The sequence below is a fragment of the Apis cerana genome, linkage group LG10 (assembly GCF_029169275.1).
Source record: "Apis cerana isolate GH-2021 linkage group LG10, AcerK_1.0, whole genome shotgun sequence".
Lineage (NCBI taxonomy): Eukaryota > Metazoa > Arthropoda > Insecta > Hymenoptera > Apidae > Apis > Apis cerana.
Genome location: NC_083861.1, coordinates 3,176,391 through 3,197,383, shown reverse-complemented (window position 1 = coordinate 3,197,383; position 20,993 = coordinate 3,176,391). Strand labels below are relative to the sequence as shown.

The window sequence follows — 20,993 nt, the reverse complement described above, 5'->3', positions numbered from 1 at the left end:
CATTTCTCCACTCATCAATTGGACAAGTTGAAGAAAGAAAGACTCGTCCTTCCGACGTTTCCGCTTTAAGCGCGACCCAGACAACGGTCGAGTCTAAAAAAAACCACCCTCGAATCCCAAACCCTCGTGCCCGATCCATCCCCTCTGTTCTCGTCTGTTCAGTGACGAATGTCTGCTCTTGGTAGCTCGAATACGAACGTAAGAAGGTAGGGGGAGGGGGTGGTGGTGGAGAAAGAAGGAGTGAGAGAAAGGGTGGTGTAGTGGACGAGTTGGAGGCGGAGGAAGACAGTGCCTCGAGGGCAGTTTTATTTAAATCGGACTTGGGGAGAAAATGTAGAGTCTCTGGAGGGCTGAGACACGGAATACCTCCGCTAAGTTGGATCGTATATTTTTTCGAATTATACCATCGGTCTTGGGGTGTAAAACGGTCTTGTGGTTGTTGCGGTTTGGTTGAAAGAGGGTGGAGAGGATGGGTCGGGTTGGACGACTTGTTTTCGGGGTGGATTGGTGTTTTGGGAACTTTTATTGGGATAACTTTGAGGAAAAGATGGATATTTGTCGATTAATATTATTTATTCCGTCTTGCGAGTTTATCTCGATATTGGATATTGGAAAACTGAACTTGAAAGGAATTTATTTATCTTTTCGAACAACACGTTTTGAGAATTTTTCTTTCTTTCTTCAAAATATAATTTCTGTGATATAATCGAATGGTGACAACTTCAAAATTCGTTTCCACGAATAAAAATACTGAGGAAGGAATTTCTCAGAAAGTAAATTCTCGTATTGATTTTCGTTTCCACGTCACTTAAGAAATCTACCTGGCAAATATAATTCATTCACGAATCCCAAAACGATCTTGTCTTAAAAAAAGCGAATTTACGAGTCCGCATTTATCACGACCCCCTTTTCCCCCTTATATATCGAGCAACCGAATACGCTCATAAATCCCTTGACACCCTCCCCAAACTGGAATCTATTCTAAACACAAATCTTCTAGTCATAGCCCAATTTGTCTCCCACCTCTGCACGCGAGTATCTTATCAATCTTTCCCTATACACAAGGTGGCACAGAAATACGTATCGATACTTCAAAGATGAATCTAAACTCTTGTACATCATCCCAAATCCACCATTCGTTCAATCGTCCAACTTGCAACAAGTTACAAGAATCGAATTCTCCTCTACAATTTAATAATCTCACAATTAAATAGATCCAATCCAACGATATGTTATTCATAAAAATACTCGTAAAACTTGCCTTATTAAAATTAATACGTGCAAAATTTCATCCCTAAATCATCATATTATTCCAACTACACCGACGTCCCCTCTCACACGCGTCCAACCAACGATCCAAGGAGCTCAGTTAACCCAAGATTGGTCCAAGAGAAGTCGCTCGAGCGTCTCTTCATCCTCGATATCTCCCATCAACCCCGTAGGTAACGAAGATTTCCTCTCGAAGAGCGATATACACCCTGGTCTCGTTCCCGGGAGTGGAATCGCGTTGATACATCGTGGAGAAATTTACGAGCGATTCGAAGGGTCTACGAAGCTTTTAAATCAGGATCATCCGGAAGATCCAGAAGGTGTCCCCCTCCCTTCTCTCTCTCCAGGTTTTTAGCGGCTTTCCACGATCGAAAGGGGATGGTGGGGGAAAATGCTGATACCCACTGGAGCTGGCTGGAATTTCGAATCGATCCTCTTGCCTCGGCCGGAACACGCACCACCAGGAACTCGGTTACACAGCGAATCCACCACCACGAGAGCTTTCGCCACGGCTTCGCCGTCTTTCCGCGGCCCAACGATCGTTTTAAACTTCCACGGGGGTTCCACCCGTGCGGAGGGAGGGCGGGAAGGGTACTTTTACTGCGGTCACGGGCCGGATGCTGCTGAGAGACTCCGAGCAAATAGTTCCGGGGAATTTTGTGCCTGCGATTTCCGCCCTTGGAGGATTTCAAAGATACCTCGGGATCCTTAGTTGGGGAGGGAGGGTTTGCGTTATGGTAAATGCGTGTTTGGTTTCGGATTGTTTGCGAGGAGAGGGGTGAAATGGGTTGTTTAGATAAAGAATTTGTGTTTCGATACGATGGATACGTGGAGAGAGCTCGTGCTCGCGTCGTACATGGCGAACGTATGTTTGGATTACTTCGCGAGGAAATGTGGAATGGTCTCTGTTTAGAGTGAAATTTGTATTTTGATAACGCGTGCGAGAGAACGGTCGTGTGTATGATTAGTGTATCGATTTTGTTTGGCTTTTGTATTATTATTCTAGGAAAAGTATGGAATGTCGAGAGATAAAATTTGTAAATATTTTCATATAGAATTGGATTAGATAGATTAGATTCGTCTAAATACGTTTCGTAAAGTGGCACAAATTTCTCATTATTATATTCTCCATTACATTTTTCTAAATTTATATTAATTAAATTATTACAGTATAATAAATGAATAAATAAATCGCAATAGACTTCATTCAGTATAAATTTCCATTCCGCGTCTTCTATGCAACAAATTAACTAACCCTGAAAAAAAAAAAACTCTGTCCAACAATCACAAATCACCAAAACCTCCGATATCGCTCTCCCCAACAAAACGATGTTCCGCTTTTCCAATCCTATCCAGACCGATCCTCCTCTCCAACCAATTTCCGCAGAGAAGTTAACGTTGCAACAGACTCCTCTAAATATTTCCTGCAAGACCTCTCACGGCCACGACGGGAACGGCAATTTCATCCGTGACCGCGAAGAGCGAAACGCGGTGAATTACAATGCGGCGGAGAGGTCCCATCGTGGAGCGAGCAGACGGCGAGAGAGTTAGAGTTTAGCTAGCACACCTTGGCGTCTCGGCTAGATGATTCACAGGGAGACGTACTACGCGATACTCCGTCTAGACGGAGTATATTTCCGGAAAAAGCAATAAAGACGGCGGCAGGAGGCCTGGCCGTGTGAGAGACATTTGCGTCAACCTGGGAACGTCCCTATGACGTCACCCAAAGCGCTTCGAGAAACGGCCCCGAAGGCTTTGCCCCCTCCTCTTCCCTCCTCATTCTTTCTCTTTCTCGGTTGTGTCTAGTACTTACGTTGATGACGTAAGACGATCGAGCGACGGTGTCTGGCTTCTAAACTGGCGATGCCGGTGAACGGCCAGGTAAATCGTGTCTCGTCGATGACCTGGTTTTCGAGACACGATTCGTGAGACGTGTATTCTTTTCGTAACACCCTTTTTCCCTGTCGTATTGTGAATCGTATTCGCGGAGATGGGTAATTAAATCGTCCTCTGGGCAGAGATTATTTTGTATTTTTAGACTGGACGTATAGAATGATATATACGAATTCAATCGAGGTAATTTTTGTATAGTTGAGATAATAATATTTGCGTTCGATTAATCGTGTAAAGAAATGGTATCGTGTTCGCTAAAAATATATGGAAAGTATATGGAATATTTAGTAGAATGTTATTAATTTTGATTACGTAGATATTTATCTACGTATGAAGCAATGTATGTAGAAATGTATATTTGCATAAAAATCTGTGAGAATGCGAGTGAATTTATTCCCAAGTTTATTATTTTACAACGAAGCTTAGAAATAATCATCATTATCTGTTAAATTTCATTATCTGAAGCATAAATAAGATTTATCGTTATTCCTAATGAATCAATTATACAAATACGGAGATACAATCAAATGATTTATAGAAAAAGAAAAAAACTTTAATTAAAAATCAATACGATTATCCTGCATTAGATATTTCTGAATATCAGAAGACTGAATATGATGAAAAATTTGTGGCTCTCTGCCTTCAAAGTATCATCTACTACCACAAGCATCTCGGTGATTCTTCGAAGAGGTATTTTTACCTCGAATTACAGTTATAATCTTCCTTGTAGCGGTAACAACCACGAGAAATCTTACAATTCCCATAATTCTCTCCGACAGTACGATTTTCAATTTACAGATTTTCAACAGTTGTTACAACTCATGTTCAACGGAATCAGAAACAGCCAAAGGTCGTTCCGACAATATTTTTCCAACTATCGAAGGAAGCAATATATTCAATCATTTTATAATGCTCTTCTATTACTCCTCCTCTTCTTATTTATCATTATTTGCTACGCTGTTTAAAAAGGAAACAAATATTCTATCAATTTTTTTAATAAAATATTATACGAGGTGAAAAGAAAAAAAGAATAAAATTTCGAAGCTTCGTTTTTTAAATAAATCAAGTTTGAATAATTGAATAATAACTATCGAATACTACGTACCAGATTGTAAAAAAAAAATTCGTTAAATCAATCGTCAAATCCTTATCTTACAAATCACTATGTTTATCTAAAAACACAAGATGAATAATCTATCATCCATATGGATAAACGCATGAATATTCAGATATATCCAGAAAACCTGGTTTCGCGAGTAACTTTCGTACTACTTTCCTCCATATTTGGCCAAAAGTTCTCTACGATTCCACGTTTTTTTCTCGCTCGACGACGCATTCCAGTTAAGGAGTTAAACCCGATTTCACCGATTACCCAATACCTCCGCGAAGTTTCTCAATACGCCAGGCCGCGACCGCGAAATCGAGCGACGAGAGAAGAAAGGCCGATCAATCGGTAATCCCCGTGTTAGCAGTCTAGCATCAAGGCTACTTAGCAAAAGTCACGCACGTGGATAAGCCGTCACGAGCCTTGCGTCCATCGAGGCTGCGAATAAGAGGATTCTGGCTTATTTACAATTCCTCGGCTTCATCCTCGCGGATGCGGCCTTTCCACGCCCCTCCCCCATTTCCATCTCTTTCCCCGTTTTCCTGTGCGCCTCTTTGGCCCTTGAATCGTTCGTTACTTCGAATCTCAATCCGATGAATTTCGAGAGTTTGAAAATATTCGCATCGACTCGAAATTTTACTTTGTCGCAAGTTGCTCTGCGGTTTTTCAATCGTTTCTCGGAAGCTTTTTCTCTGTAATAAAAGTAGAAGTAATGAGTACGGCCTGTTTCAGACATCAGCGATACAAATCGTATCGTCGTAGTTTTATAAATAATCAGATGCTATGCACGCAGAATCGATAGGAATCTTTTGAATCACCGTCTGCTCTATTAATTTATACCCTTATTGTCTTGTGAAAGAGACAATGCAACATCGTAAATATATCTTCATGTTTCTATTTACGTTGCGCCAAAGTGGAATTCTTCTCTTGCGAATCGATCCAAATGCAAATGTACCTGCTGTGACAAGCAATGAAACTATATTCTGTATCAAAAAAAAAAAGATATCCTTCGTTAAATTATTCACAACATATCTTTCTCGTTACACGATCTTTTAATTCTCATCTCTCTAATTTTAATAAAAAAAAAAAAAAAAAGAAACGAGACATAAAATTATCGAATCTTCCTCTATCGCGCTATAATAAAATCTTTAAATGTTACGTCATCGTCACGAAATTCAAAAACCGTCAGACGTGCACACGTTCAAGGCTTAATAACAAACCGTACGCGCTATATATTTCGCAATATTTCCATTATTAAAAATAGAAAATCGTCGTATTATGCAGCATCCCCGATAATGGAGTGGATAAAATGGAAAGGACCTTCAACTCCTCGTTTCGCGTCGTGTCCAATGCAAACGGCTCAGGGTTCGACGCGGCGCATCAAGCTAAGTGCAAAGAGAAGCAATGACCTGATTTGAAATTTATTACGTTTGGGCGACGTCCAAGTGCGGTGGTGCATCGACGGCGGGGCCCGGCTGCCAAAAGCAAATGGGACGGCAGCCGGCGCATCGAACGAGGAAATAAAAAGTACATCGGCGAGGGGGGTCGCGGGGGGAGAGGAAACGCGGAGAACGATTTCTTTGCGTGCGTCCTTCGTTCCTCGAATTCTTTCACGCGGTCCCTTGGATGCTGCTTTCTCGTCCAGAATTATAGACAATTGTAGACACGTGGATGAAGAGACTGTTTATATATTTGATTAAATATAATAGGAGGGATGAAAATTTTTATTTACTTCGTGTTATTGCGTAATTTGTAAAATTATATTGGTTAGATATTTTTCAGATCGAAAGCCATTCAATCTCGTCTGTCCTTTCTTAGATAACAATTTGCAATTAGTATTTATCAGTGATTTGACAAATTATTTGTAGAATCTCTTTCTACAACAATATTAAACTAACTTTTGTCATTTTTAAAATTTAACTACACTCGTAATTCAATTAGTTCGCTTCCATAATTTGACTTCTTGTTTAAATTGTATTTTTTTTTAAACAACAATTTCTCGTTTCGTTTAAAGCTAAAACTCTATCCGCTTGCTCTCTCTTCCGTATCATTGAGACTCGTTGTAGCTTATGCACGCTCGATGCATATCCTGGATCAAATGAGAGGGAAAGAGGGAGGAAGAGGAAGCTTTCCACTGGCAAGATTATCGTCCAAGGCACGATTGGCGGAACTGACGTGAGAAATGAAACGACACGATCCACGATTGGCCGCCCCCGTTGGCGAATTGATTTGTTACGGCGAGCTGTGTTAATGATCTGCGAGGAACGAGCGTGTGTCGACCCTCGTGAGAACACGTTCCAAGTGAAAATGGGTTCAATTTCGGGATGGCCAGAGGGGGATGGGAGGAGGGGGGCAGGTTTTACATGGAGGGTGATTCTTCGAACGCCCCAAGCTTGGATCGTTTGGAAAAACACCGAGCTTTAAAAAGCTTTTTTCGAATCGGGATTTCGAAATATTGAATCGAGATACCCAAAGTAATTTCTTACTCGTTTTTCTTCGAAAAATATGAAAAATCTGTGGATGATTATTAACTTTCTTGAAAATCGAGGCTTACAAATATTTCTGATTCTTATTTTTATAAACAACTGTTTGGATGTTTTTCATTTCCAATCTGCTTGTGTAATACATTCGCGGAAACATTTACATTAATCTATTGAAAATAATTTGATAAAAAATCCTACGTATCTTCGTTCACGTATTCCCCTCGGAAAAGAATTTCCACTGTAAAAAATCTTAAACAAAAGATAACGTAGTAATCCGCAAAATAGAATCACGAGTACCTACTTACGAGAAAAAGAAAACGATTAACTTGTATTATATCCTCGAGTGCGGAAATAAACTGATCCAACATCTTCATAAAAAGGAATTTTTCTATTTATATAAAAGATCCGAGAACGGGAAAGAAAACGCGAATAGAATACCAATGAGAAGTAAAAAAGAAGCGAGAAACAAAATTACCGAAGCCACAATTCACCACGAGAATTTTTCCCACGAAGCATCAACGTGTTACGTTTCCACATTCGCGCGAGATAAAAATTTGTCTGCGGCTCGGTCTGACTCAGATCTTTATTTATGAACGATTTAAAAAAGCGGCACGGCTTCTGTAATAACAAAAACATTGACACACCGTCTCAGAGATAATTCTCTCTCTCTCTCTTTCTCTCTTTCCACGACGAGAATAGTGGCGCGAAGAAAAGTCGAGGAGAGGAGAGACGAGAGAGGTTTGGTATCTCAGGCGAGCCTGTTTCCGCGAGCAGGTGCTTTACTCAGGTGGAAAATAACTACGTGGGATTTCGCGCTTTCCCAATCTCGTCACGTGCAAATTAACACGATTGATAATCCATGACCGAGTTAACACGTAGGGTGATCGATGATCGATGACTCGGTGCGGAAAAAAGTGAAGAAACTTCGTGATAGATAAATTAATAGGCGGTGGAAAATAGATATTTCGTTGGATAATCGTTGCTGGAGTCGGTAAGTGAGAGTTGGTGAGAGGGTTAATGGTGGTCACAGTCGAGGAAAAAATAGAAATTTCTTATTTCGATATTTAATTAGTCAGAGAAATTTAGTTAGTTAGTTTAATATTCCATATCAAATTAACCGGTTTTTATTTTATTTTTGTAATTATTAAAAATGCGCGCAATCCAATTATTTTTACGATATCTTTTTAATTTTAATCAGTATGTGTATATACAGTTCTTCAATTGTTATTGAGCAAAATATTTATGAGAATATTTTACATTGATGATGATACAAATTAAATTTTTCCTCTATGTTCATACGTTCACCATATATCGTGAAACGTATGAATGATAATTTCCACTTGACGTAAATATCGTCGCAGACACGATGATAGCTGCACAAAAGGAATCCCAGAAAACTTATCCTCCAAAACTCACGTAACCTCAAGAGTCGAACAGCAACATCCAATCATTCTCAACCAGACTCTCTCTATCCTTTTCCATCTCCACCATCCCATAGAAAGGGGTAGATCCGGTATTTGGACAGTACGATCTCGATTCCAAATATTTCGCGAATGGATGCCATTGAAAGGGACGAAGCTGGAAAAGCTCCGTAAGGAAATCTTATCGTTGAATGAGCCTGGACAATGGTCCTGGAGCGGGTCGAGGAGAGGGAGGAAGGAAGGAAGGGAGCGTCGGGTGCTCCAAGGTGCGTCCACGCGGAAGAAGAATCGCGTGAAACGAGGAGAGCCGGTGCAGTGTGGAAAAGTAGAGAGGTCTGGAGAAACTTGGCTGTGGAATCGGTCTAAAAAACGCGTTCGACGCCACGTAGTCGCGACGATGAGAAAGGTTTTCTCGAAGGTGAGACGCGAGGAACGACGCGATATGCGCATACAAGGTGTTATGTTCAAGTGAAAACAGTGGAGTATCTCTCTGGAGGGACTGGAAATGTATAAGAAATGTGTTCTTACAGAAGTCGTTCTCTACGATGGGATACTGGTTATGTATTATTAATCTTTCTTTTTTTTTGTAGATAGCCATGTAGAAATCGTGTAAAAGGTAGGTTTTTTTTTCTTCTGAATGGAATTATGTGAATTATTAATATGACTATGGAAAGTATGCATATTTTCTTATTTTTTTTACGTGAAAATACATACATCGTTGATGATGATGAAATATAATATACTTGAATCTAATTATTATAAATACTAGAATGAATACAATGTTGAAAAAGTTAGTTGAGAAAATATTATTAATTTGAATTTTATTAAAACTTATTCTTTGTTAATATTTTGCGAATAAACAAAAAAGATCAATCGACATCTCTAATCTAAAATATCGAAATATTTTTTGAATAAATAGCTTAATAGTATTCTTGTGGAAAATAATTATTATATGATTTTATTTAACAATGTATGCTCATTTATAAATAAATCTGTTAACAAACATTTAAAAACATTTTATTATAATTTCTATTCCTTCCTTGAAATTTTGAAACATCCTGTGCGTGACTCTCCTCTTTTTCTTGCCTATTTCCCTCACTTTTATTATTCTTAAGAACATCATGATCGCAACGCGAACAAGGAAAACGCCTCTAGAGGAGAGAAAAACTTTTTCCGCCTCCTGTGAGGCGGTTAGAATCATGATCGACGGTTGCTGCACTAGCTGCAACTGTGAAGCGGGAAAAATTTTAGACGCCTCGAGAGAGGAATTGTAAACTTGCTATTCGTTGCAAGATACTTAACCGAAAGTATACGGTTAAGGGAAAGCGTGGGATAGTTGGTTAGAGATACATAATGAGGCCGAGATTAGGGACTTCTCAAATCTTCTTGTCGAATGTGATTACAGTTATAAAAAGTAACGAGCATAAGAAGAATCGTTTGATTAAAAGTATAGAAAAATTGAAAAGAGGGATTTAGAAATAGCGATTATAACTGCACTTATAATATAGGAATAAAGAACAAGCGAAATGAGTATTAAAGGATCGAAAAGAAATTATCGTATCTTTGTTAATTATTGAGGAATAATCGAAGAATATTTTATCCTCTATATATTCCTCAATGGTATATATAAAACGTCGTTTCAAAAAGAGTGGAGTGTAGAACGAAGACCTCTTTCGAGAGATTGGTCTATGGATAAAACGAAGTCTCGTCCCAATCGTTTCACGGTTCAGAGAAGAAAGGAGTAGGAGAAAAACAATCGCAGTTCGCCGCAACTAGAAACTCCCGCTATAGCGCTAGACATAATATTTACTTCTGCCAACCTGCCCCCTTTAGCCAGCCGCCACCGTGGCGGCCATTTTGGATTGGTAAGGTCGGCCGAAAGATCTACACTCGTATATTACTCGTTTCGATTATTACTCCTTTAATTATATCGTGATATTCGACCACTCCTTGTCCAACTCGTAAAGCAAGATAATTCAAAATTAGTTTGAGAATTGTGATGAAGCGAAAGAAGTTTCCGAACCGGAAATCAAACTCGATTCCCCCTTTTTTTATAAATATAAACTTCAAGAACTAATAACACGGGAGAAAAAAGAGAGAAGAGGTTTTCACGAATCTTTTACAAAATCTTTAAAATAATTTTACACGAATTATTCACAAAAGAAAGATCATTTCAATTTCAAGATTAATTATCCAAAAGTAACTTCCATTATCGATGCGGTATCCATTAGGGAAAAATAACTATCGAGACCACTTTATTCTCACTTTATACTCACTGGGATCGAAAGTTTCGCGGAGGCGAGAAAGTTTCTATTTCCATCACGGCAATCCGTGTAAAACCAGTCGTGCTGGTCCAGGCAAGGGCACGCATAGATTACGGGTTAAATGGTTTTAGAATATTGGCATCGCGACGCTGTTCGAACGAGCAGAAGAAAACGAGATGGCGGCCAGAAAAATCCTCTCGACTCGGTCATTACTCGTCGCGATACTATTCCTTTTTCTCTTTTTTTTAATCGAGTAATTGGAACCCATTTCGAGTTTCTCCCTATCTTTTCACCCCCTGTCCTCCTTTTTTCCCTCTTCTTCTTCTTCTTCTTCTTCTTCCTATCGAGTTACATTATATTTTGCGTCCCGTTTGATATAGTATAACGTGTAACGTGAAATTAAATCGGGTCAATTAAGAACGAGTATTAATTTTGCTCATTAATCATCGGTGCGCGGGTACATCGATTATTTATTCGTAAATCAAATTTAATTACTGGCCGCGCACGACCCCGGCTGGATTTACTCGACCGAATAAATCAATGATTGTCCGAGGTGGGTAAGCAGCACGACGAGGAGGAATGGTGGACACGGTGGAGGAACGGGTTTTGGGAAATGAACGTGATCTGCGGATATTCGCTGATGTTTACGCGGAATGCGTGCGGAGTGAATTATACGGTGAATTATGTATAACGTTTTACGTAGGATATTATGTAGCAATTTGATGACAGGTTTTGAAGTGGTGTAGAGCAGTGTAAAATTTGGTAGAAGAAGCTGATTCTTGATTAATTTTAATGGATTTTATACATATATATATAATTATTCGTTTGGAGTTGTGCAAAATAGGGAAAAGTTTGGAGAAGAAGGTAATTTTTGATCAATTTCGATGAATTATACGGTCCATTATCCGTAATATTTTATAATGGGGCAATAAGAAAAATTTGGAAAAGATGGTTGTGAATCTGATATGTCGATGAGGTTGAAATATTTATTGCAATCTGAATAAGGAGTAATGATTTATCGAAAAATAAAAGCAATATATTTTACGTTATGTCGATTCATATACTTATTGCAATAAATATCATTTCTATTTCTATTGATAAAATTGATAAAAAAATGTTCGTTTTATTACGTAGATATATAAATAGCGACTCGATTGAAAAATCTTCCAACAGGAAAATGAAAAGGAAAACGAGACTATATTTAAAACAGCTGCTAAACAATTGGTAAACACGCGGAAAAAAGTGTGAATTTCGTCTTTTTTACGATATTTCGTAAAAGAAAAACTACTTGTGAACTGTTCACGAATAATAATCTTAAAAATAATCTTAATAATAAAATTGTGCAAAAAAAATTAACTCATTTCGCGTATTCGTGAAGAAAGAAGGACAAATTATCTAAAATTTGAAACACGATTTTTCCACTTAAGCAAACCCATAAATTTGTCCCAGGCGCAGCGTAAAAATCGCGTCGAAGGGGGCAGAAAGATTGGTCGATTCCTGATTTCGTTCCCGGGAAGCCGACGAAAAATCCATCCTTTCACTTCCACGTGTCGAGCATCCGCACGCCCGATGGAAAACAAGGGAGTCGGTGAATTCGGGTCACGTGCGAGACGAATACTTGGAAAATTCCATTTTACTCGTATACACACAGCGGATACCGAACGTATAACCTACGAACGAGCCCTTAAACCACGATGGCCCCTCTCACAGATCAGTGGAACGAGGAATAAAGTCGTTCTTATGCGTTTCAACTGTGGGATATATCGATAGGAAACGGTTTACTTTCTCCTCCGATCGTCTGATGCTAAAAAATAATACCTCGTCTTCGTGCACCTTTCGTCCATCCGCTCATTATCATCTGTGTGAAAGTAAAAGTGAATGTTCCTTCTCATACTGATGACGAGATATTCGATTATTGGAAATTTATTTACAACGTTTTATAGAATAACGTAATTTGGTGTAATCTGTGATAATCAATTAATCGAATGTTTAACGCATGTTGAGAAATATAAATAATATTAGAATTAAAATAATCTTCTCAATCTTCTCTTGAACTTTAGAAATTTTAATACGTAATTGTTGTATAAAATTTCACAGGATATAAGCAATTCCAGTCTTGTATTCCAGTATTGCATATATAATGATTAAATCCTATCGTTCATAGGAGCTTCTAAATTATTAAAATAATCTTATTCCTCGTTTGTCCATTCTTCGCCATCAAAACTTTCCAAATTCCACCGCTCCTCGTTTTTCATCAAATCTCCTTCAGGAGATGATCCCCTCAGAAACCTTTCCAAAAGGTCGGCTACTCTGCTGCTCGAGAAAGTTGTCAGTTGCGGGTTCTGTCGGCTCGTCGAAGCAAACCTGGTCCACCCTCCAGTTTCGCATTGTTATTCTAGATTGCATTGCAAATTAGATCACGGACTGGCGTCTCATCACCCTTCTACCCTCTCGTCCGCTCAAGTTGCGACATCGTCGCCCCGCTGCTCCTCCTCGTAACCCATCCTTCCACCCCTTTTCAGCTTGTATTTCTGCCATCTTGCGGAACCGTGTCGCGAGATCGTGTACACGCTCCAGGCGCGTGGAAACATGGGAAAGAATTGTTTTCGAGGGCCAATTTACCCGAGGCAACCCCTCTGTTTTCCTTCTTCTCGCTGAGATAATTGTCGAACCGTGTTCGTGATTCTTCTTAGTGGAGGCGAGGCCAAGATTTTTGAGAAAACGCTTTTCGACCCGCTCTCTCGCCATTGGGTCAGTGGAAATGTTGGGAAGTAGGAAAGGGTGTCGTTTTACGTATTTACTTTTCAGTGATGCTATTTGCAGTTGAAAATCCAGAGATTAGATGATCTTATAATGGAAATAAGTAACGATTCTTAAACGATTTCCTTCCTCCTCCTCCTCCTCCTCTCCATTTATATGCCTCTTCGATGATCGATATTTTGACAAAGAAGTTTTCGGATATTCTTTATCGTTTGGATAAATAAAATTGTATGCTTTGCATCCGCTTATCATTGTTCAACTCAAAGTTCAAAATCTAAATCACTTTCCGAATTTTTCAAGGCAAATCAAATTTTTAAAAAGAAAAAAAAGTCCATAGAAAGAAACCATAAAATACGACGTATCCCGACAATTAACCCACGGAGTACGGTATCAAGACTCGACCTTGAAGCTCCCTCCTCATCGATGCCAAAAAAACCGATACCCTTCCCTCTTGTATCCCCATTGTTTTTCCTTCCACCCAGAATCTTCCTCCTCCCTCCGCATTGTTCCACCTTTTCAACCTTGTCGACGCAACTTTCCTCCTTTCTATTTTCCCTCCCAACCCCTTCCGAAGGAGGAAAGCGAACGGTCCTCCTCGCCGCTTCCACAAAAGATTTATTTCCAGCAGACGCGACAAGAGCTGATAACATCACCGTCGGAAACAGGGAAGGAGGGGAGGGGGAGGAGTGAGAGGAACGTCCCTGATTCGATTTGTCTCGCGCTACGACGTGCTTATGGCCCTGACGTCGGACTTCCGGAAGACAGGACGTATTGTTTGCCTCCGAGGACGTCGTCGACGTCTATCTAGACGTTATCGATCTATCCTCTCGCTTACCAACGTCGCGCAAATAGAAATTAACCGATAAATTTTCGGCCAGGCAAATGGCCACCAGATGGATCCCTCTTTGGGGGGGAAGGGGGGAGGTCTACGATCGATTCGCCGGGCCACGTGATCCGCCCTTAAATCTTCGAGCACGTGGAGAAGTGTGTATCTGCAAGTTTGGGGATTATATCGTTGTGAAAATTTGGGGTTGGAAATTTGAGGGGGACATTTTATAGGGAATTGTGGATGTATTTGCGTAATTTATCGGTCTGGAACGTGTACGATTAACGTGGACGTGATGGCGTGAAATTGAAGATCGAGAAAGGGGGGTGAAAATCTTGCAAGATACAACGGTTTCGTTAAATTTTTTAAAACGAATTTATAATAGGAATTAAACTGTAATTGGAAATTAGAAATTGATTTGAAAATACGTTTAAACGAACAAGTGAAAAGTTAGAAGCAATAATGTTTCCCTGTAAAATTGCAAATTTTTAATTTCGTCATTGTTATAGAAAGATCGATATCCTTTCCTTTCCCAAATTTATCAAATTTATCGTATAATATTGCAAAATAAGGGATCGAACTTCAAAAATTGATTGTATATCCAAAAATAACAAAAAAAGAAGTTCGTACAAACATATATATTCCATTTTTCTTTATTTATGGAACGTAACGAATTTTGTATTATCTCCACAAAATGTTCAATGTTCTCTGAATTTATCATAAACCTACTCCAACATTTTAAATCGACATTGCGCACATTTTAAACACGATCGATAAATAAAAAATCCAACGGATTTAAATCCGGCAATATTCAATTTACCTCGAAAGCGTTCGTTTAAAAATTTGCCGATATCACGATTCCTCTCCATTCACAATATTTCTCACGCCTCGCTTAAAGTGAAATATAATTATAAAAGTATTTTTATATTAACAATCATCACGAAGTAGATCGCTACTAAATCACAGAGCGGATGTATATTCCACGCTTCCACGTAGCCTACCGCGAATAAATCGTTCGCGGAAGCATCGGAGCGACCGCAGAGAGGATGAAGCTCCGGCAAAGGGAAAACCTTGAGGAAGGAAAGCCTCGTCTGGAGGTAGAACAAAGGTGAAAAAGAACAAAGAACGCGCGGTAGAAGAAAAAGCTTGGGCAGGGAAAGCGAGGAGAGATGGAGGGGGAAGAGGAGGAAAAAAGGGGAGAAAAAAAGAGGCGGAGGAGGAGGAGGATGGAATGTGGGCGCGAGAGTCGTGGTCTGGTTTTCCAGACGGGCAACGAGAGGAAAACATGTGGGTTAGATAGGCGCAGCTGCGCTACTACCATCCCGACCGAGATTAGATATCAGCAAGCTTTTTTCCAGACAGCCTTCGACGTTCCACGAATCGTGTAATAATCTCTGTCGAAGGCCAAAGACGAGAGCCACCTCCAACAGATGGGAAATCGTACTTTCTTCGCTTTTTACATTGCCCTATCTTTACCGTGCTATCCGCCGTGACCTTATTAATGATCCATAGAAGCAATATGGATAAGCGTTGTGAAAAATCTCGTATGAGGTCGATTGATTGGACGTGGAAGTATATTGGAAAATATTGTCGAGGTCGAGGTTATTTGGTAGTTGACACGTAGTCTGTGGGTGATAAATCATTGAATTAAGATTATATAAAAATTTCACTCGAATAGGAGGAAGATATTTTTAAAATTTGGAAGAAAAGGGAGTCGATGATTTATTTTTATATTTTAAAAAAGAAACGATCCTTTTTACTCTATTGAAATCCTTATAAATTGCAAATGACAAGAAATTATCCATCTCTGCATTTGCTCTAATCCTAATATGAAATATGAAATGATATAAAAATAACAAAAGAATGGAGATTTGGATTTTGTTGGAAGAAATTTTGTATATCAAATATAAAAATATAAACATTTTCGAAAACTTGTATAAATATATGAAATTATTAACCTTCGTGTTAATAATCCTTTAGAAAAACTGTATACATAGAATACAGTTTATCTTCAGTGAACAAAATCCTTTCGATAATAAAAATTAAATTATAAAATATTCGTGAATATGAAATGTGAAACATTGTCCAACAAAATTGATAAATCGAGAGAATTATTTTAAATGAATGGAAACGTGTAATTCATATTTGACAGAAGTTTGTACACGGAAATATCATAAATCATAGATGTCAATATTTTTTCAAAAAGTATTGTTGATTATGTTAAGAGCGATGGTTCTTAGATCATCAGTCGATATTTATAAACATGAGAATATCGTTGATATTATAAATTCATAATACAGCAGTTCACAAATCTAAGAAGATGAAAGGGGATACAGTTCTAATGATAAACATTTCATCTACTGAAATGTTGATTCCTGACCTGATTCCTTCACTGTCGCCGTTTTTCCAACAGTATCTTATATTTAGTCGGATACATTTAGACGAAAAATGAGACCGAACGATCAAATAATAATTATTTAACATAATTCTAAATATTTCGCGAAAATTTAGAATAAATCAAAAAATATCGAATTAATTCAAAAGATTTAATTTTATAATTTAATATATTTATATTTAATTCAATTTAACGTAGAAGAATATTCCTAGAAGAAGTAAAATTATTTTTATCTAAAATCCTAAAAATAATTCATATGTTCCATATCCCTCTGATTATATTATAATTAATATTTCTTCTAACCAGAATTCCTTAGTTCAAACGAATGCGTATTAACCGATTAAAAATTAAAAAACGAACGAATCATTTGCAAATTTATATACAACACGAAAATAACAATCCGTACGTCGATAAACAATATTTTTTTTCGACGAAAGAAAAAAAAAATTTGCGAAAGATTAATTTCTTTCATAACTTTCGTCGATAACCATATCTAACAATACGTTAATTACTTTAATTCCCTATTTATATATTCACGATCGTGTTTTCAAAAAAAAAAAAGAAAATTTTGATGCAAATTTTGAAGCAAAAAGAAACAAGTAATCACTCACCGGCGTCCCAGGATGACGGTGGTGGTCCTGCAGCAGGAGGCGTCGTTGGTGCGACGCCGGAAGTTCCTCGCGATGATGATGATGATGATGATGGCGGTGATGATGATGCCGATGGTGGTGCAAGATCGAGGCGGAAGCAGGCTCGTGCAGTAGCAGCCTACGATGATGAAGATGATGCGATACCGTCGCAAAGACACCCACCAGTGCTCCGACTATCAGGACGAGCACCACTGACACTATGTAGCTACTCGCGTTCACTGTCAACAGAAATTCGAAATCGTGTTTTAGTTTGTGTTCCCCTTGCTTAAGTAATAATATCGATGGATAATTAAAGAGAGAGAGAGAGAAAGAGATATTGACTTTTAAATTTCAACGAAAAGCGTACAAAAATTTATACGAATATGATGTGAAAAAATGGAAGATGGATAGTAATGATTGTGGTAAGATTCATTTAGAAAATTCTCTCAAGCACCAGTTGCTTAAGTGAGAAGTAGTATTGCGTAATCTGTGTGGCAGTAATAAGTGATAGACGTTTTTCTTTTCGCTTCTTTTCCTGATCATTTCCCGGGGGATCTAGAAAGTTGATTCGGTGAAATACACACTCGAGATAAGTGTGACTCTAGGAAATGATAATGACGTGCATTCGAGGAATAAATTAGAACGTACGAGTGACTTCATTTCTCTCTCTGGAAATTAATGGACACGTTTGCTGTTTTGTTAATTTCTGTTTGTATTATTATCATCGATAATTTATCAACTTCTTGTACGATCATCACTTTATACGTAAACAGTATTTTTGTATGCATACGAAGATTATATTGGAAAGAAAAAAAAACTGCCAATTTGAACAATCCCTATCTCCATTGAATATTCATCCTTGTGAGGATCTTTTTAATCTTCTTCAAAATACCGAAATTTTTCAGATAAACTCTATTTATCTACTTCAAAATCTTTGATTAATTTTAAAATGAATCGTTAAATGAAAGAGATTGAGAAATGATGCGTGCAATTGAATTTAAGACGATTTCAAGTGTAAAAATTTCAGAATATAATAATATTATTTACAGAAAACACTTTCAAAGTTTTTGAATTTGAATTTTTTCCATGTAATTTTAAATAACAACAATTTAAGAGATATTTCAGTTTCTCTGAACTCAAATATTCTCGATAGACATTATCTCCAATCTCTTAATCTCTAAATCTCCCTTTACTTCAAAATCCCATTTATCCTCCCGTAATCACCGACATAAAATATTCCGTATGGCGTTTAATAAACAGCAGAAATTGAAAAAAGGCTAAAATGTGAATGAATTCACAAAGAATTCGAGCTGGCTTTTTGGAATAAGACCAGTGGCGGTTTTTTCAACGTTGTCGTTCACGCGATAGTGTACCAAAGGTATCGACTAACTTCCCACTTCCAGTCAATTTCGTACGTGATGCGTGAAAAAGACTCCAAGGCACAAAGTTTCCATCCTCCGGGACCTTTCCCCATTCACCGGGCCCACGGGGGTGGAAAATTTCTTATAGTCACGCTCCTGCGTTCGACATTTCAAGTAGCTTTGTCTCCGCGAGCGAAATTCCGGGAAATTATAGGGGGATGCCCAACTTTTCGACACGGTTTCCTCATTGGAATATACGCGAGATGAAAAATTTTTCTTGCAAAAATAATATTCATTCGTGTTAATAGTAATATCATCATTTTTAGAGACGATTATCTTTGCAACATGAAGAAAAAATGTATATTTACGAGTTAAATTTATCTCGTCTCTATGTTATTACGATATGATGAAAAATTGACGATTCTTATTTACTTGAAATTGAACATTCCGAGACGATCTTTATCTCGATTTGAAATTCCATTAAAACTGCTCGTAGCATCATACTCATTTGACCCAACATCAAATCAATATTTTCCACCGACTGATTCCAACGAGACATTTCCAGTTACGAAACCTCCTCTTTCCCCACAAGAACTTGCATAACCATTCAAATTTTCAACCCTCGTCTTTCCATCCCTTCCATCTTCTTAAAGAAATTGTTCCCAATGAAATAACTAAAACTCTTTATATCGATTAAAATTATTTTTCAAGATATCAAGTTCCATTCCTCTTTTAAATTTCGAAAAAAAGTTACAAAATCCTACATATTTAATAATCAAATATCTCAACACTAAGAACATTTCAATTTTCCGTTACAGAAAAACGCCTATTCGCGTGTATCCTATATTTTCACAATCGAACAAAGTACTTAGAACCTGGCTAATTAACATTTCACGCATAAACTATAAACGCAAACTATTATCACCACAGATATAGCGTTTACAAGCAAAAAATGAGGTATAAAATTCATCCAATCTTCTCGGCCAATCTACCAAGCGTCTCGCCTCATCCCGGGAATAAGTAAGGTGCAAAATGCACAAGAAGGGAGCGGCAAACCGAGGCAAACAACGTCGCACGGTCATAATTTGCCGTGTATCCAAAGAGGTGAGCCAGAAACTGCACACGTCTGTGTGCCGTACGTGTGTGTGTACGCGCGGACGAGGACGTGGCGGCCGCGATTGGCGGGACAGGATGAGACACGACCATAAAACCTTATCAACGTTCATCATCGCCGGTTCAACGGTTTGAACCGCTCGTCACCCAGCGCTCGTTAAACGGTGTACGAGTCGCGACGGTGCAGCACCCCGTGGCCCCGTCGTGGTCACGTCGAGACTCTAACAACGGCGAACGAAAAAAAGAGGCAGGAAAGGGCGAAAAGAGGTCCCTGACCCTGGGCTGAAACTTCGCCGAAACGGTCGCGCACCACGAGTCCCGTGTGGACAAAGGACTCCGAAACCGACGCGACGACTCGCTGGAAACTCGCTCGGGATCGCTTTGGCCGATGCTCGAGGAATATTTTTATACAAAGGAACGATGGGCTGCACCATATTTCGGCAGCAAGGGTTGAAGAATTGGTTTTTGAAAAAGTGAAGCGACGGGAAGTTAATGGAAGAACGGAAGATCTCGTGAAGATTCGTGAAGAGGAAAGGGTCAAAGTTTTTGAAATTTAGCAGAAGCGTTAATTGCGAAGATTTAACCCAATCGAGAAATTTATATATTGTTTACGAAAAGAATTAGAAAAATTACTTTTCGTTTCCAAAAATAACTAGACAATAGCTTAATATTCGTATATCTTAATTTAATTCACGCACTGGTGTATCGACAATTTTACTAAAAAAAAGAAAGAAAAAGAAGAAGAAAGAATCCATTCAATCAGGTACAAACTATCCCAAAAATCTTTGAGCAAACTTACATTACATCAATCCACATTTCCAAACTTCATCATCTCGAAAATTCCTCCCCCAACGTTCCCAATCACATAACCCTCGATCTCCCCCCGCCACATCCCCGAATCCTAATATGTCCGAACGAAAGCAAGCAACTTGGAAACGAAAGCAAAGGTCACGCGTCCTGTCCAAGGCTCCGTCGCGTGTCAATATTTGACGTAGCGTTTAGAACGTCTGGCGTCTCGGCCGCCAGACAGGACATCCAGGACATCCATGCGCCATTTGCCGTGTCCCTTGGCCGAGGGAAAGAATCGGTGGAAGGAAAGAAAAACGGAAAACGGAGGCATGGTGTCGCGTTGCCGGCAATTTGGCGAGGGTCGTTCACTTCCTGCTCTCAAGGAGGAACGCTCGGCATTCCGGTCGAGCGCGCGATCAAAGGCGAGAGCACGCGATTTTTTCTTCTTCTTCTTCTCTTCTTCTTCTTTCTCTCCTTCTCCCGTTTTTTTCTCCCCTCTTGCGGAGGCCAGAGATTTCCCTGAAGAGGTTTTGAAAGGCGACCTTCGTGACTCCGCGCGAGCCAACTGTTGTTGGAGTTGGCAGCGGATCGTATATGCCGGCCACGATTCTCCTCATCGAGGAGAGGCGAGAGGGGAAGAGAGAGAGAGAGCCGTCTATAGCAGCGGAGAGCTGTATATAGCAGG

General features: G+C 39.0%; 1 protein-coding gene across 1 annotated transcript in view; it reads right to left on the bottom strand.

The window, feature by feature from the left end:
• Positions 1 to 20,993, bottom strand: part of LOC114577608 (serine-rich adhesin for platelets-like) — a 169,760-nt gene that overhangs the window by 97,388 nt on the left and 51,379 nt on the right. Inside the window, exon 3 of the mRNA XM_062080724.1 lies at positions 17,028 to 17,284. Coding sequence (XP_061936708.1) covers positions 17,028 to 17,284 — 257 coding nt within the window. The remainder of the gene's footprint in view (positions 1 to 17,027; positions 17,285 to 20,993) is intronic.